Source organism: Gossypium hirsutum, chromosome A10, assembly GCF_007990345.1.
Source record: "Gossypium hirsutum isolate 1008001.06 chromosome A10, Gossypium_hirsutum_v2.1, whole genome shotgun sequence".
Lineage (NCBI taxonomy): Eukaryota > Viridiplantae > Streptophyta > Magnoliopsida > Malvales > Malvaceae > Gossypium > Gossypium hirsutum.
This window is the reverse complement of record NC_053433.1, coordinates 639,225-657,243: the sequence shown is the minus strand read 5'-3', so window position 1 is coordinate 657,243 and position 18,019 is coordinate 639,225. Positions and strand designations below refer to the sequence as shown.

The window sequence follows — 18,019 nt, the reverse complement described above, 5'->3', positions numbered from 1 at the left end:
TCTTGGGTTTCCTTTCCATTGTCGTATCATTCTTTTGGGTTCGTAGTTTGTTCTTTCTTTCTCTCTTGAACGTCGAGTATTGGTTTAGGGTTTCAGGTTTCTACTTTCTATCGAGATATAGACATGGCGGGTGCTGGAATCCACCCTTATCACCAGCAGTGGCCGCCGGCACCAGCTCCTCCGCCCCCTCCAGCCACAGCAACAGCGGTTCCTCCACCGCCTCCTCCTGTCCACCATCCTCCACCCGTTTCTTCTCATGATGAGGTCAAATCTCTCTCACTCCATTTACTCTACCTCCTTTTTTTTTCTTTTTCAAGACTTAGTTTCTGAGCCTTAATTGCACGATTTGATGGTGACAGAACCCTAATTGCCTCTCTCTCTCTGAGTTTTCTTTGAGAATCTGCAAATATAATAGTTTCTTTTTGCTCTGCTTATCTTTTTAGATTCCATCGTTTCTCTCTTTAATATTTGGTTTTCTTTTTGAACTTGCTTTTTTCTTTTCCAAGATTAAAATAATAACTTTTATAATTGACAATAAAAAACTCATTTCTGTGACTAAAAACATATACCATTCAAAGATTTTGTTTCTTTAATGAACGATTCTAATTGAATTTGCATTACAATTTACAACAGTTCAATTATTTGGTTATGTTCTGGTGAAAGATTTTTTTTTTCATTTCTTTTTTAGTAACATTGGTGGAAGAAGCTGAAAATAAGATGAAGTAAGAGCTAAATAAGAATTGTTTTTTGTATATATGTGGTTATTAGGTAGTTATATGACTGTATCAGAGTTACCTGCAACGCAGATCAATTTGGTTTGCAGATAGATAACTAAAACATAGTTAACTATTTATTAAAAAAAAATGGTACGATAAATGTGGTACTTGATTCATTTAGAAGGAAAGAAATTCGATTCTTTGGAGCATAGAAGGTTGCAATTACTTTTTTTTTTCATGCATTCATTATTTTGTGTTATTTAAAAAATTATTAACTTCTGTCTTTAAAGAAGATTCAATTAACTTTTTAAATGGATTTTCGATAATCATCCATAAAAAGAAAAGGTTCCCATTCTTAACATAATATCTAGAACATCATAATCAATTTGGTTTGCAATTTGAATGGGATTAACCAAATTAGGTAACTCTGGTGTCTACAAATGTTTGTGGTGCATGCATTTGTACTTTGCATGTACAAGTTTGCTGCTTTTTCCTTGTATATCGAAAAATAATATTAATACTTGTTCTGGATCCAGGTTCGGACTATCTTCATTACTGGTCTTCCTGAAGACGTCAAAGAGAGAGAGCTACAGAATTTACTGAGATGGCTTCCAGGGTATGAAGCTTCGCAGGTGAACTACAAGGGAGAAAACCTATGGGTTTTGCTCTCTTCTCAAGTGCACAACTCGCAATTGCTGCCAAAGATGCCCTTCAGGTATTTATAAATGTATTTAACTGCCGGTTTTATTTAGTCATCTAAGATATGTCATCCTTTTCAAAGCACTGATTTTGTCTGATGCTGGGGGTATTAGGAAATGGTTTTTGATGCTGAGTCAAAATCGGTATTGCACATAGAGATGGCGAAGAAGAATCTATTTGTTAAAAGAGGTGAGTCATCTTTAACACCTTGTATCATGCCAAATTTGAAAAAAGGCTTGCATGGAGACATGCAGACAAAAAATGTTTTAATCTGGAGATAAAGTAATGCAAAATACATAAAGTTGTTCCTAATGATCCTGAAGTATAGAAGACAATGAGATGATGGTTCAAAGAACAGAAAAGGATTGAGTCAATTGGTTCTAGAGGTCTGCTCTTTAAATTCCTCCTGTATTTGTAATCGGGCTTTACAATTCAGACCATGACAAGAAGAGGAACTGTTGAAGAGAAGGAAATAAATACCAGTCCTTGGCAACCCATTTTGTGGGTGAAATGATAAGTAATTTTATCAAGTAAATATTAAGAAAATGATCCATATCTAAATATACAGAAGAGGGAATAAAAGCAACTGAATGTGTAGTTTTGAAATAGAGAAAAAATAGATACAATTATTGGTTTTTGAAAGGAAGTGTTTTAAATCATATTTGTAAGGAGAGTACAAAAAATGTATCCTTGTTAATTTGTCTTTGTTATTACAGGGAGAGATTTGTAGCAGATTCTGTAGGAATCTATTTATGTAAAAGATCATTCTTTTACTTTGTTGATATTTATTCTGTAGGAATTGTAGCAGATTCTAATTCGTATGATCAAAGCAAACGTTTGCGAACTGGTGGCGATTATTCACACAGTGCTTATACTACTCCACCTCCGTTTCACCCTCCTCCTGCCCCTGTTTGGGGCCCACACGGGTAAGAAGCTATGTCAGGATGTTGGATACTGCTATGCTATGGTCTAGTTTGCTTAGTCATAGATAGTTTAAGGTGTAGGTACAGCATTGCTTGTTAAGTTGAACGCTTTTGTATTTGGCATAGGTATTTATCTCCAACTCCTCCATATGATCCTTATGGAGGTTATCCTGTTCCTCCAGTGCCAATGCCTACCCCTACTCCTGTACCAGCTCCTAGCAGTTATGTGCCTGTTCAGGTAATTTCTACGCTCCACGTGCCACTTTCTCCTTTGGTTTAGATTTAGTATAATTTTTTATTGGTCGTTTATAGTTGGCTTGCTGGACTTTTTCTCATTCCTTCTGGGAAATCTTGGGATGCAGCATCCTTTATATGTTTTTTTTCTGGCACTAAATGAAACTATCTTTGATTGGCAGAACACCAAAGATAACCCTCCTTGCAATACCTTATTTATTGGCAATCTTGGAGAGAATATTAATGAGGAAGAACTACGGGGCTTATTTAGTGCGTAAGAACATCTTAGCCTCTGGCTACTTTAATGGTCAATTTTATTTGTGTGAATTTGGGTTGATATCTGATGACATCCTGGTTTATTTCGTACTTATGCTTTATGCAGTCAACCTGGTTTTAAGCAAATGAAGATCTTGAGACAAGAAAGGCATACTGTTTGCTTTATAGAGTTTGAAGTAAGTTCCTTTCTTCTCTTAACCCACCTGGATGTAACCAGTTATTCATCGAATGCAATTTTCTTGGGTTTTCATTCTTAAGCTTAGTGTTTGTTTCCCCAATTTGCAGGATGTGAATTCTGCAAGTAATGTGCACCACAGTTTGCAGGGTGCTGTGATCCCTAGTTCTGGTTCTATTGGCATGCGAATACAGTATCCTTTTTGCATTTGTGGCTTTACTGTTTTAAATGTTCTTGTTTTCCTTTGCTTTGTTTCTTTGGTATGGCAACTATTGCATATATAGTGGTGTTTTATACATGTGATGTGTATGGGCTTGTGGCTTGATTCATGTCTGTTGCACAATCCAGATAGGTTTTCTACCTAATAATTACCACTTCTACTGCTTCTCGGCATCTCAATGTGGGTTAAAAGGTGATATTTCCACAATTGTTTTTGTGAAGATTGGTTTTTTAATGGCAAATCTTGATTCTTATAACTTCAATCTCTAAAAAGAGTGTGGTTAGGTAGAGAATTCTTTGATTCTTTTTGGTATGTATATCTATGGTTTTATAATGTTGAATGCCAATGAATAAAATTAGAAAATAAAGGGACTCCACATTAAGCTTTATATGAACATAATGAAATTATGTAATTAGCTTTACATGTTTCATCTGTAACTTTACTACATAAATGCTTCGGTGAAACATGGTTGTCTTTCTTGACTTGATCATAGATATTCCAAGAATCCTTTCGGTAAAAGGAAAGACTCCAATCATCCCATTGCTTCTCCTGGTGCCAATGGGGCTCCACTAGCTATGACTTACCAGTAGATGAGGGGATGTTCTCTTTATATGCTCCAACAAATACAACTGCTACATGCTAGGATGCATCATGCAGCTATTGCATGCACCCATTTCATTGTCACCATCGGCATTATCATCCCTTCTCATGTCTTTGAATGCACATAGCGGTATCATGAACACACCATTTGCTCATGTTTATTTGAATTTACCTAAGACATGCATGTGTCTGCAGCATTTGTTATGCCTGGTTAACTTTATAGGCTTTTCAGATAACTTTAATATTATTTAGAAGTAGTGCATTATCTACAGGTTTGGTTAATTTGTGTGCTATTCCACCTCATATTGAACATTGACCATTCCATGATACTGGACTACTACCGATGCTCTATATCACGCAGCATACATCTGGGGTTGATCCATTTACATCACATTACTAACATGACATTCAGTGCATGGCACTATCTTGAAGTAAACAGCGCAGAAAACCATCCCATTTTTTCATTCTATACATGGAATTGTTAGCACCATTGCCATGGCCAATAGGCACTATTTGTTTCGGTAAACTGAAAAATGATGATTGCCATGCTTTTTAACATATTAGGGGTCTTCAAAACATAAGATTTATAGGAACTATTCGGAAGTATATATGCCTCTACGGTCAAAATACACTACATCAATAACATTTCATTTGAAGAAAATCCAGATTTTCATATCATGGCACTATTATTATCTGAGAAAATGTAGGGAAGCATAACCATTGCCATAGCCATTGACACCATTTATTCCATTGAAGTGAAAGGATGATAATCATCTTTTGAACTTTTAGGGCTTGATAGATATAAGCGTCTATGATATATATATACATATATATGCAGGATAAGCTACTCTGCTTGAGGTAAACAGTGCTTCAGCTGATGTTTTGTTTCAGGTAACCTTTTAGATTTTTTTTTTCATTTGGGTACAAATTTTATAAATGGAGAAAGAGATGACAATTACAGGGTCTGAACCATGCAACTTCTAGTATTAGTCAAAGAGTCAAAAGCGAAAACATCCATATGTGGATGATTAGCTGACAGCACTTGGAAGTAAATAATTGCAATATATATTATTTTTTAATATTTTGGTCAAAAGGAACATAACTGTGTTCTTTTTGGCAGTCAATTCCTAGAGGAGGCCCCTGGTCTTTTTATTTACTTGGGGTTTTTTTATGCAGAACATTAGTGTAGCTTAGTGTAGCGTAGTGCACTGTGAAAGGAAATGAAAAATGGTAAAAAGAGAGAGAAGTTAATAAAAATTTTCTAACAGTGGTTGACTGGTTATTCTTTTATCCTTTGGTTACAATAGAAGTACAATAATTTACGACTGTTTTAGCTTTGTAGAGTTGTTCAGTATTATAGTGGAGTATGCGAAGCTCACATAACTCTTGATTTCATGTATGCTTTGCTCGCTCACCTGCTATTTGTGGTCAAATCATGGATTTTATAGTTAAAAGTCTAATAATAATTTGTTTTAAAAAAAGATTCTAATTTGAAAACATATCTGAGCTTTTTAATTTGAAGTAATTCAAAACTTGGATTCATTAAAATTTTGAATGATTTGAACTTAAGTTTGAGAATTGAGCTATAAGCCTAATTGATTTCAACCTAAACTATTAAAATTCAGAATCCGAGAGTTTAACAAATAACAAAATTAACAATAAAATATGAGTTATATAATATTTAAAAATAAGAATATAATAGTGAGATGAGAGTAAAATGATGAGAAAATAATAATAAAACAATTTTTTTGTTGTAAATTTGGGCTTGAAACTCGATTTGTTTTTTTTAAATGGGTTTTATTTTTTTATTCAAAATTATTTTTAAGATTTATATTTTTATTTAAATTCTTAGATTTTTGAATAAATTTTTGAGTTGACTCAAATCATAGATAAATTTATACCTCAAACTCAAATTAAGAGCATCACTAGCATCAATATAGTTCAATAAAAGAAATAAAGAATCTTTAAAGCTTGTTATCCACGAACCACAAGCATTAATATGGGTGCTTGAAACAATTTTATTTTCTTTATAAGACTTTCAATTATCTCTAATTAGACAAGTTGTATATAAATAATTTCTTTTTGGGACATAGTTGTATGTAAATAATGGAAACTTTTCTAATTAGATTTTTTTTCCTTTACTAGAAGTGATGACAAAATTATAAATCTTTTGACTCTTGAAAAGCTCAATTTACTAGAAGAATTTTTTTTAGGATAGAAGAATTTAAATTTAATAAGAATAATCTAGAGATTTGGCTTTAAGTGGATAAATGATTGTATAGTTTTACAACTCATCTAACTCACCTTTTTAAAGGGCCTATCCCTCTCAGCATCCACTGATTTTACATAAATCAATGTTAAATCTATCTAAATCCAACTCAATTCCATGTATGTGTTTTGAGACATTTTTTTAATATACTATTTTAGATTTATTTATATTTTTCGTTTATATTATATATACAAGAAAATAATTTTTAATTGCACATATATGAAAAATTAATTTTAAAATTATTAGTTATCTTTCATAATTTGATCAAATGATTGTTTTTTTACCTTTAAATGTAATTATAAAAATAAATTTAAAATATTAAAATATTGTACTAATCTTGTATAAGTTGGTATGTACTTGTTAAAAAAAAAATGGGACCAAAAAGGATTGCCTAAATTAAATAATAATACGACTTAAAATCATAAAAAAGGGAATCGGCTTTGCCTAAATTTTCTCTTTAAAAAAAGAAAAGCAGGAGGCTTGCCAAGTGGCAAACAATGGAAAATGGAATTGCAGGGGGATGACATTTAATATGTTTTACAGAGTGCAGGGTAACGTCACTTCTCCCTTACACAGACTATAAAAACACTAGTGTTTCATTAATTTTATAACTAAAAAGCTGCGTTTCCCACAGCCACTTTGAAACTGAAACCGCGTTGAAAAAATGGTAAAGCAAAGCAAGTATCTTCCATTTCACACTAAGCCCCCCGCCCATGACATGATCTACAGCTATCTGACGATGACCCAATTCTATAATATCTGTATTACCTATAATATAATTTTTGGTAACTGAAAACTACCTTTTTTTTTTATTCACTTTAATATTTAAATTTAATAATTAAATCTATTTTAATTTTTAAAATTAGATTTTGTTAAGATTTAATGATATAATCAATGTTATTGAAACATAATTAAATTGGTTAGTTGGACTGAGATATTGCAATTTAAACAAATAGATTAAATCAAAAATTATTTAAAATTGGTAAAAAATTGAAAAAAAAAAGTTAAAACAAAAATGGACACTTAAATATATTGAATTGATTTAATATTTTTTAATTTTTATAATTATTTAATTACTTATTGTTACTCTAATAGTCAAATCAATCAAATTGGTTCAATCAAAAATTAGTATTTTGATTGATTCAATTAGTGGTTCATTTATTAAAATACTAACTGTGATATTATAAGATTATATTACGTCATCATCAGATAATTTATATAATTTTTAAAATTTTTAAATGATAATAAGATATAAAATAAACCAAAATTTATATAATTTTAAAATACTATGTGATCAAACTTTTATATTCTTTCTTATCCAAAAGTACAAAATAAACTAAATTGTCTAGTCAAGTGTTAAAAGTGCAAAAAAAGAAAAAAACCAATGTGGGGCTAGACGCCAAGTTGAGGGCGAAAAATTATATTATCCCTCTGTATTTATTATCGTCTTGTCTCTCTTCACTTCAAATTGCTGCTGGTCAATGAATGCTTGGACTTTGGTCTTGGTGAGTTTTCCACCCATCTGTACTCTCCAGTTCATACATACGTGCTACGTGCGTGTATATATATTGAGAGAGTATGCATTAAGAAAGGTAAGAATCTATGTCCTTCTTACCCTTTGGAGGAGAATAATGAAAGGTAACTTTCTCTTTCCATTAACCTTGCTCTTGTGTTTCTTGTTTTTAGAACAAAACACTGGTCTTTTTGTTTATGCTTTGAATTCTGATGGGGAAACCCTGTTTTCTTTGTTACCTCACTGGTCATCCTTACCTTCTTCTTTACCTCTTATGAATGCTTCTGATCCAATCCATGCATGGTTTGAATGTGATTCTGAAACCCATAATGTCCTTACTCTTAACCTTACAAACTTAGCCATTTCAGGCCAATTGCCACCTCAAATTGGTGCTTTACACCATTTGAACACCCTTGATTTGAGCAACAATAGGTTCTTTGGTCCAATACCCTCAGCTTTGGCCAATTGTAGTTCCCTTCAACACTTGGATTTGTCTAACAATGAACTCATTGGACCAATGCCTAATACTTTCAATTCCTTGCAAAAGCTGAATTACTTGAACTTGTTTTCCAATTCCTTGAGTGGTGAAATACCAGAAACATTGTTTCATGTTACTGGTTTGGTGTCCGTGTATTTGAATAATAACAACTTGAGTGGTTCAATACCTATGAATGTTGGTAACTTGAGCGAGCTTGTAGCTTTAGATTTGTATGATAATGGGTTGATAGGTACCATACCAGAGTCAATAGGGAATTGTAGTAAACTACAAGAACTTTTTTTAGATGGGAACTATTTTGTTGGGGGTTTGCCTTCCAGTGTTATGAATCTCCAAAACTTAATGTATTTGTATTTGAGTCACAATAGTTTCAATGGTGAAATCCCAAGTCCTACCAAGTGTAAAAATTTGAGTGTTTTGGATTTATCATTCAATAGTTTCAATGGGGGGATACCACCAGGGTTAGCCAATTGTAGCACCTTGACTGAGCTGGTTATTGTACATAGTAACTTAACAGGTTATATTCCTTCTTCATTAGGCTTATTAGATCAGCTTTCAAAGCTTGATCTTTCTGAAAACCATTTATATGGTGAAATCCCATTTCAGCTTGGGAAATGTAAGTCTTTGAAACAGCTATTATTGTATGATAATCAACTCAAAGGTGAAATCCCTAATGAATTAGGGATGTTAAGTGAGTTGAATGATCTTGAGTTGTTTATGAACCATTTGAGTGGTGAGATTCCTATTAGTATTTGGAGGATTCCAAGCTTAGAGTATTTACTTGTTTATAAGAACAACCTAACAGGGGAATTGCCTTTAGAGATCACTGAGTTCAAGCAATTGAAAAACATTTCGTTGTACGATAATGGTTTCTTCGGGGTCATACCTCGGAATTTGGGGATTAATGCTAGTTTACAGCAGTTGGATTTCACAAACAATATGTTCAGTGGTACAATCCCTCCATTTCTTTGCTTTGGAAAGAAGTTAAGGGTGTTGAATTTGGGTCAAAATCAGCTTACCGGCAGTGTAACCGATGATATCGGAGGCTGTAAAACTCTGTGGAGATTGATCCTTAAGCAGAATAACCTCAACGGTGTGCTGCCCGAGTTTGCAGAGAATAAAAATCTTGTACACATGGATATTAGTGAAAATGACATCTCCAGTCCAATTCCATCCAGCTTGGGGAACTGTAGAAACCTTACTTCTATCAATTTGTCCATGAATCGCTTCACGGGATTTATACCTTCGGAGTTAAGCAACCTAGCAGATCTTCAGACTTTGAATGTTTCTCACAACCTTTTACAAGGTTCTTTGCCATCTCAGTTGTCAAATTGTAGCAGATTGGTAGAGTTCGACGTGGGGTTTAATTCGCTGAATGGTTTGATTCCGAATGCTTTGACGAGCTGGAAACAGCTGTCAACTCTTATTCTGAGTGAAAACCGATTTACTGGTGGCATTCCTTCTTTCTTGTTGGAACTCGAAATGCTTTCGGACCTGCAGCTCGGGGGAAATCCATTTGGTGGTAGTATTCCTTCGTCGATTGGAGCTATGAAGAATCTGATTTATGGCTTGAATTTGAGCAGCAATAGTTTGACTGGAGAGATTCCCTCGGAGCTAAGAAATCTGTTCAAGCTGGTTAGATTGGATTTATCTAATAACAATCTAACAGGGACTTTAACAGTTCTTGATGGAATGGATTCCTTGGTTGAGGTCAATGTTTCCTACAATCACTTCACTGGTCCGATACCGACAACAATGATGCGTTTCATGAACTTGTCCTCATCATCTTTCCTCGGCAATCCCGGGTTATGCATTGATTGTCTTTCATCAGGTGAGGAAACTTGTCCTACAAGAAATTACCTTAATCCTTGTAATGAAATGAAAAATCAAAGGGGCCTTACCAAATTGGAAGTTGCAATGATAGCCCTCGGTTCATCTCTACTTGTTGTGGCACTCCTAGTTGTGGCTTCGATATTCATTTTCTGCAGGATAAAAAAGCAAGAACATGAGGTCTGTGTCGAAGAAGGCGCATCGAACTTATTGAACAAAGTGATGGAAGCTACCGAGAATTTAAATGAGAGGTATATTATCGGCAGAGGAGCACATGGAGTCGTTTATAGAGCATCATTGAGTCCAGGGAGTGATTTTGCTGTAAAAAGGATCAATGTAGCAAAGCATAAAGGAGGAAACCAAAGCATGGTTCGAGAGATCGAAACTATTGGGAAAGTTAAGCATCGAAACCTGGTGAGATTAGAAGATTTTTGGTTGAGAAAAGATTATGGATTACTCTTATACAGGTACATGCAAAATGGGAGCCTACATGATGTTTTACATAATAATAATGATCATACAACAAATGAGGTACAAATCCTGAAATGGAGTGCTCGGTATAGAATAGCACTAGGAACGGCTCATGGGTTGGAATATCTCCATTATGATTGTGATCCCGGTATAGTTCATCGAGACATCAAGCCAGAAAACATCCTCCTTGACTCCGATATGGAACCACACATCTCCGATTTTGGAATTGCTAAGCTCCTTGATGAGTCTGTGGCTTCCGAACCGTCTATGGTAGTTGCGGGCACGGTTGGATATATAGCTCCAGGTATGCATAGTAACTTTGACCTTGATTCAAATTTGTTAAAAGTGTTGATTGCATCAAACATTCTCAAACTATTGTTTAGATTATAAATTGGTCCTTAAACTTAAAATGTTTTAATTGCATCCTTAAAGTATTAGTATTGAATCAATCAGCCAATCAGGTCCTTCTGTCAACTTAATTATCAATATAGGCATTAAATGTCAATTTGGTTTAACGTAGCGCATTTTTAAAACATATGGATCAAATTGTAAATATTTTATCACGGCATATCCAATTTGTTTAGGTAATAGGTACACATGTGTTCACAATTTGATCCACATATTTGAATATACTACATCTCAAGTTTTAGCTAGCGATTTAACGTTCAAACCATTCAATGAAACCAATGGAAAATTTTGGTTTATTCAATTATGATATTTAATTTAAATACTCAATTTGAAGACTAATTTTAAAATTTGATCATAGTTCGAGTATGTCTGGTGCAATTAACTTCTTCTTTTTTAATATAAAGATGACATTCCATGTAATGATTAAAATGGGGTTGTGTTTTTGACAGAAAATGCATTCAGAACAACATGGAGCAAAGAAGCGGATGTGTATAGCTATGGGGTGGTTTTGCTCGAGCTGATAACCGGGAAGAGGGCATTGGATCCATCATTTATGGGGGAGACTGATATCGTGGGGTGGGTCAGATCAGTTTTGAGCGGTGAAATCGAAACCGAAATCGAGAGGATCGTGGATTCGAGGATTGTGGATGAGTTGATGGAATGGGAAGTGAGGGAGCAGGTTATTAATGTGGTTTTGGTAGCTTTGAGATGTACTGAAAAGGAACCAAGCAGAAGACCTGCAATGAGAGATGTTGTGAGGCAGCTCTTAAACACCAAACTCCCTAGAAAATCTAAACATCGGAGCTAATAAATTAGCTGGAAATTCTACTTTTTTATTATGATTCCGTAATTTGAAGGGAATACTATCTACTTTTTTCATTCAATAATGTCCATTTGTCTCTATCAATAGGTACAATTTTTTCCTCCTTTATTTTCTTGATTACTTCGCTTATTATTGAGGGATTCACTTTTTTGGGGAGAAGTTGGCAGACTCTTCAATTTGATTTTATGAAGAGCCGGTGTGATTCAATAGAATAAGAATGCTTGATCGGGTGACTAAAAATGTGGAGTGTGCGGCACACATCCACCTACCAAAAATATTTAAACATTTACACTACAACATATAGTGTGATACGAGAATATGGGTAATACATGAAAGGCATAATTAATTTGCCTTTAATTTGAGATCATTATCATTACATATTGAAATCAATTTAATTCAATATAATTGAATTGGATCTAATTTAGAAATGTATAGATAAAATAAATAAATTAGGTATAAATATCCTGACATAATTTTTCAAAACATTAACCTCCTTCCTTTGTATGATTTTAGTTACAACATCAAACGGACTACTCAAATTGCAATAAGTATATATATATATAAAAAGAGGTTGAATTCGTTTTATTTCATCAGAATTTATTTCCAATAATACTTGTATAAAAGAATTACAAACATTTACAAAAAAACTAATGAATGCAGAAAAATCAAAGGAACCCCAACTTTATGACCATGCAGGTATATTACTACATTCAACAAATGATTATAATAGTCAAAAAAAAAAAAAAAACGAAGAAGAAAGAGAGATCCATTACCAATTGTGTTAGCCGTCAAATGTACAAAGGTTAAAGAAATGGCTAGTAACTCCCATGCGATCTAACAGATGAGATAGATTGCGCTGAAACCGAGGCGGTGGGACTGTTTAGAGCCCGCTCGGGCTCGGGTTTTGGTTTTCCACTTAATCTTTCCATTGAATCTTGACATATCTCGTCGAACCAGTCGTCATTGGGCAGCACGCTGACATACAATAACATATAAATCAGAATGCTTCGATGCCATTGCCAACACTTGTGCATTTATTCAGAATATACAAGCATTCTAGTTGTATAGCCTAAGGGTGAGAATAATTATGAGAAAACAACTCGTAATAAAAAGAAAATTAACTATCAGAGCATACCTATTTGGATCCATCCCGGTAGCAGCAAATGCAGCTATTGCTTTAGTGATTATTTCTTTGACAACTCTATGCAAATTCCTAGATAGGTAGCGACCTTGGGAAGCAAAGCCTATGACGAATTTTATATCCAAATACAGCTGCACATGTACAAAAGAAGTCCGATTTTTAACAATTTAATATAAATTTAAAAACGGAAGAAGAAAGATATTGAGAATACATGCCTGTTGTAATCCAAGTGGACCTAAAGGTCTTGGTCCTTCCTCAATATCATCCCAAAAGCTTTGATCTTCGGAAAGGCATATGATGACAGATTCGGTGAGCCGCATCAATAGTGATGTAGCAAATCTTTCCCTTCCTACAAACATATCTGCTGCCAGGCTAGCCATTCTGTTTAGTTTTGCATAGAGTTCCTGAACGATAACAGTATTGAAGAAAAAAAGCACATAAAAAAATGAGCGAATCCCTTGCTAACATACAAAACCTAGACTGTAAATAAAATCAAAGAATAATAGAAAAACAGGAGAATGAGCAAGCAAGAGACTAAGATCCATTTGTTACCTTGTAGTTTTGTTTACCCAAAATCTAGTAGAAAACATGATTTTGTACAGGTATTTACATGGAGCTCCCAAGACTCCTCCCTCATTCACTAGGATTTTGCAAATATGATACCATAAACTACGGCCATTAACAAAGCCTAAACAAGAACAAAACTACAGCAAACAACAGTTTTTCCCAGCATGTGAGAACTCTCTAACCAACATACTAAAAACATTGAATAAAAGCTGCATCAAGTATGACATACAAATCAGTTATTATTAATCGACAAAGATTTCAAAATCTGAAGTGAGAAATAAGAAATATAACCTTATGAACAAGGTGCTATGAGATGTTAAAAGCAAAGTTGAGTGGTAAATTAAGAAACCTGTTCAAACTAAATAAACAAAGCACGAAGAGAAAATGTATTTCATCTGAAATATATACATAAAGAATCATCAAAATCACCTGAAATATTAGAGATGGGAACCATTCCACCTCATCTGTAGTACTATCCATATTAATGTACATTTCTGCAGTAAAATGGCTATCACCCTCTTCTGTGAAAATGAGATCTAGGGCATGTTGTTGACAAAACTTATTCTTTAGTCTCTCAACTGAATTCACAAGGCGCCTCTTCCATTCTCGTTGCTCAGGATGACGGTTTTGCCTATCTGAAGTTCTTCTACATTGGTCATCCTTGTAACTAGCCAGATTTGGGGACAGCTTCATGGCAGCTCGTGGAAGAAGTTCATCTGCCAACAATGATGCATTTGCTAGCAATGCAATTTGTTGGGCCTCAGTCTCAGCCATTCGAACAATTTTATTTCCAGTATCCTCAAAGTTCGCTTCTTCATCCATCAAACCGGGTAATGCTTTAATGAGCATATTTACATACGAGTCAAACACTCGAAACAAACCTTCCAGTGTTTGCCCTCCCAACTCCATGCTTAATAGTTGTCCAACATCCTCGAAGAAATCCTACAATAGGAAGCAGAATAGATGTCATAATTAATGAAAGGATTAAATCCCATTAGATGACAAAATGAACAAAGAGAAGTGCATAAAACATCAATCTACAACCCCCCGACTGTTAACCAAGTGAGATATAATACTGGAGTTGAAATGAACTAATACACCTCAATAAAGACCAATAAATATCATATCAAAGAAAATGGCATCAAACAACATTAATTAGCAGTTCGACATATCAAAATTTGAGAAATACTAATCAACCAAAACAAGAGACAGATAGGCAGGCAGTTGGGAAACACTTTGTTGAAAACAGGCAAGGAACCATGTCAAAGGGTGATTGTATTGGAGGAAAAAAAATTAACAGCACAGTGAATTTTTATTAGAAGAAATCCCAAAACATTTAAAGAGAGGTAAAGACTCGTTAAAACCACATAGGAACAAAATAAATATTCCAAAGTAAGTTCTAAACCAGCATGATCAAATGGTTAAAAAATATACTAGGCGTCAAAAGGCTAACATCTTAACTGCATTTTTATGTTGCAAATTTTGATTTCCAATTATCATGTGAAGGAACCACTTCTTAGGAAAAATATTTGTTCATCCACAACAAACACAAAAGACAAAGATATATTTATATTAAATTAAATGGTTCACCTGGACCATTGAATTGAATCGATGAGCACTACTCGTAAGTTTATGTTGAAATATTGTTGTATTACCAACGGATGCACTAGAGGGCCAGCCAGATTGCCTAGTACCACCTGGGGGGTAGGTTAGCACCCAATCATCAGCAGCAGCCAAAGCTGCAGTGCTTTCTTCAATTCTTTTCAGATTAGCATTGAGCGCCTGCTCAACACTAGGTCTAAAGAGTCTCAAAAGCACAGGACAAAGTGCCAAGCCACGAGCTTCCAACAATGAGCAATGACCTAAAGCTATCTGAACACATTCTGCAGCAGCCCTTAGACCACCAGCAGCTGCTGAAGAAGCCAATGCATGTCTTTTAACAAGAAGCGCAAAAGCCTCTGTTTGCTTTGTAGCCCACATTACAAGCTCCGAAGTATAAGAAGGTTCCTCACCAAAAATACCCATGGAATCACTAGCAGCTTGAGCAATGGCAGAAAACACCAACTGTGAGAGAGCAGCAGTATATGCTCCTCCATATGAGGTACTTGATGGGTGAAGGCTAAGCATGTTATATTGATATCTTTGGAAATGTGCATTAAGGAGCAAAGTATGAGCACGTGGTCCATCACCAAGCTTTTTAAGAGCTAATATTGCTGCACGAAGTTCAGCACCATGTGTAGAGGGTTGACAAGCAGCCTCAGCAAGCTGGTCAGCCAACTTTTGCTTGCGCTCTATAATGGCAGTCTCTAGAGATGCAAGTGCCTCAGGACTCAATGAATTTTTTTCCTTCCCTTCGGCTACCGCATGCTGTCCTTCATCAAGTGCTGCCAGAGCTTCATCTACCCTCTTCTCAGCTAACAAAACATCCAGGAGATCAGGGAATTCGACTGACCATTTCTCCAGATCCGAAGGCTCACTATCTTCAATATTTAAGATGCCATTAGCTGTAGGATCTTCAGAAGCTTTAGGAGAAGACAAATCTATGTGAACTCCCTCAGCCAAACTATGAATCAATGTTGCTTGTGTTGACAGCAAATTTCTTATAGATGAAAGCTCTCCTTCTAAATCAGATATCTCCTTAGATGTGCTGCAGGAAAGAAGACCAAATGTCTTAAAAGTCCAAACCCCATTCAATTTCTACAGTGCTAGTCTCCTCTAAAGACTAATGTCATCAACAGTAAGCAAAGATATCAAAATCCTCTCCTCCTTCCCTTCAGAGGATTCCAACAAAAAGAAGTTCCATTTACAAAACCTCTCAGAGACTTTGACTTCATGGTCAGTTCCCAACCCTTTCTGATTGGAAAATTCCAGGCCAAGGTTCAACTTCCCACCCAACATGAACCCTTAAATGTAACACCTCTAGAATTTCTATGAATGTAGCCATGTTAACTGTCTTTATCAATGCTTCTAAAGAGATAATATACAATTCAGAATTAATTCTTCAGAACAAAGAAGTATATATATATATATGCATGTATGTATCTACTCAAAATATCGAGTCTGATAGGATAAGATTCCATCCTCTACATTGAAGCTCGATGGTTTACAAATGATAGGAATTTTGATAGAAAGGGATTTGGGGGAGTAACTGAATTGAGAACCAAAGAAAGGATGTGCGGTTACATGATTTTGTGTTAGGCGGGAAAGACGTTTTTCTTGTTCACAAGATCTAGCTAACTGAATCCTTAATTGAAACAAGAGAAGCAAGAATCAAATGAAATTGGGTCAAATAAGCAGTAATTTTATGAGAGCACTACAACAAAAACTATTGTAGTAGGTAGAGCAGAGGAAATGCCGATATGATCTCCTTTCTTTCTTTTTTCTTCTAGTTTCAATAAACAAATAAAAGTAAATTGCATTAGTAATTAATTTGATTTAGCAACAACAAAGAGAATAACAGAGCAGAGTTGAGGAAAGCTAAAACATCTCACCGTATAAAGGCGGGGTAATTAGCATACACACTTTTACGCATTTCTTCAGCAGAAGCTCTCTTCAAATCCAACAGATACGAACATAATTGTCTTATTTCCTAAAGGAAGCAACGAAACCGTTTCATAGTTAAAAAACTGAGATTCCTTTTAAGAAAAAGAAACGCAAAGAAAATAGAACAAAGAAACCTTGTCGTCGAGAGAACACTTGGACTGAACAAAAGCATCGGCGTCGAAATCATCGGATTTGAAAACGTTAAGGCCTTCCTCGATCTTCGCGCCGTTTTCTTTCGGAGGCGCCGTTGGTCGCGTGGATCGTCCCGTTTTCGCCTTCGCCGTCGCCATTTCCTTCTTGGTTCTTCCTTTCAGCTGAAAATCAGATCGAACGGAGCTCGAGCAATAGGTTTTGTGGGAGATGAAAGGCAAGAAATGGAGGGAAGGGCAGTTTGGGAACTTCAGAAGAGTCCAGCCATGGAAGACAGTTGGTGACTTGGGTGGAAAGCAGATAGGCAGCAGGTGGCCGCGGTTACAAAGAAAGCCAAATAATAATTCTTTTTTATTTCTTGATAATAATAGTCTTCATTATTAGAAGACATTTTCTGATTTCTGTAACGAATAATCAAATATTTTAAAAATAAATTAATAATTTAACTTGTCTAACAACCTTATTAATTTTTTATACCTGTACGTTATGAAATGTTTAATATAATATCTATTCTTTAAAAGTATTCAATGCAGTAATTAAACTATCAATATATATTTTATTATGATATATTTACTTTCATAAAATATCTAATTTTATATCTGTACTTTAAAAATGTTTGCTGATACTTAAACTATCAATATATATTAATATGTGTTTTATTATGGTACTTTGTGTTAATACTATTAGGATATTGTTAAACCAATCTACGAAAAATCAACCAAGTAAATATGTTTAGGTCCTTTAGAAAATTTAATATTAGGAAAGGTAAAATTATATTTTGACCCTAAAAATAATAAAAATTTTATTTAATTTTTTAAAACTAATAAAAAATAATTTAATATTTTAAAAAATTATAAAAATATAGGTTATTAAAAATTACAATTTAATTTCGACCCCTAAAGTTTTTTTTAGCTTCACCCCTAATTATTTGTACCGCTTATACTAATCAAAAGCTTTGTTTTCCT

The 18,019-nt window shown here is 34.5% G+C and overlaps 3 protein-coding genes across 3 annotated transcripts; 2 read left to right on the top strand and 1 right to left on the bottom strand.

The window, feature by feature from the left end:
- Positions 1-3: 3 nt before the first annotated feature.
- LOC107925052 (cell wall integrity protein scw1) lies at positions 4-4,125 on the top strand. The gene is given in 10 exon segments (XM_041079448.1): positions 4-264; positions 1,253-1,361; positions 1,364-1,431; positions 1,529-1,604; positions 2,212-2,341; positions 2,465-2,576; positions 2,755-2,846; positions 2,955-3,024; positions 3,134-3,216; positions 3,737-4,125. Coding segments are annotated over 10 exon segments (978 nt in total). The 5' UTR covers positions 4-123; the 3' UTR covers positions 3,834-4,125.
- A 3,344-nt stretch (positions 4,126-7,469) lies between these two features.
- LOC107925271 (leucine-rich repeat receptor-like protein kinase PEPR1) lies at positions 7,470-11,714 on the top strand. Its single transcript, XM_016855918.2, has 2 exons — positions 7,470-10,726; positions 11,280-11,714. Exons 1-2 carry the CDS (start codon positions 7,594-7,596, stop codon positions 11,636-11,638), a joined length of 3,492 nt encoding a protein of 1,163 aa, XP_016711407.2. The 5' UTR covers positions 7,470-7,593; the 3' UTR covers positions 11,639-11,714.
- Positions 11,715-12,212: 498 nt separating this feature from the next.
- LOC107925247 (exocyst complex component EXO84B) lies at positions 12,213-17,413 on the bottom strand. The gene is made up of 7 exons (XM_016855891.2): positions 17,039-17,413; positions 16,853-16,950; positions 14,952-16,008; positions 13,791-14,303; positions 13,010-13,198; positions 12,789-12,925; positions 12,213-12,628 (listed from the first exon to the last, which is right to left on the bottom strand). Exons 1-7 carry the CDS (start codon positions 17,192-17,194, stop codon positions 12,469-12,471), a joined length of 2,310 nt encoding a protein of 769 aa, XP_016711380.1. The 5' UTR covers positions 17,195-17,413; the 3' UTR covers positions 12,213-12,468.
- Positions 17,414-18,019: the final 606 nt, after the last annotated feature.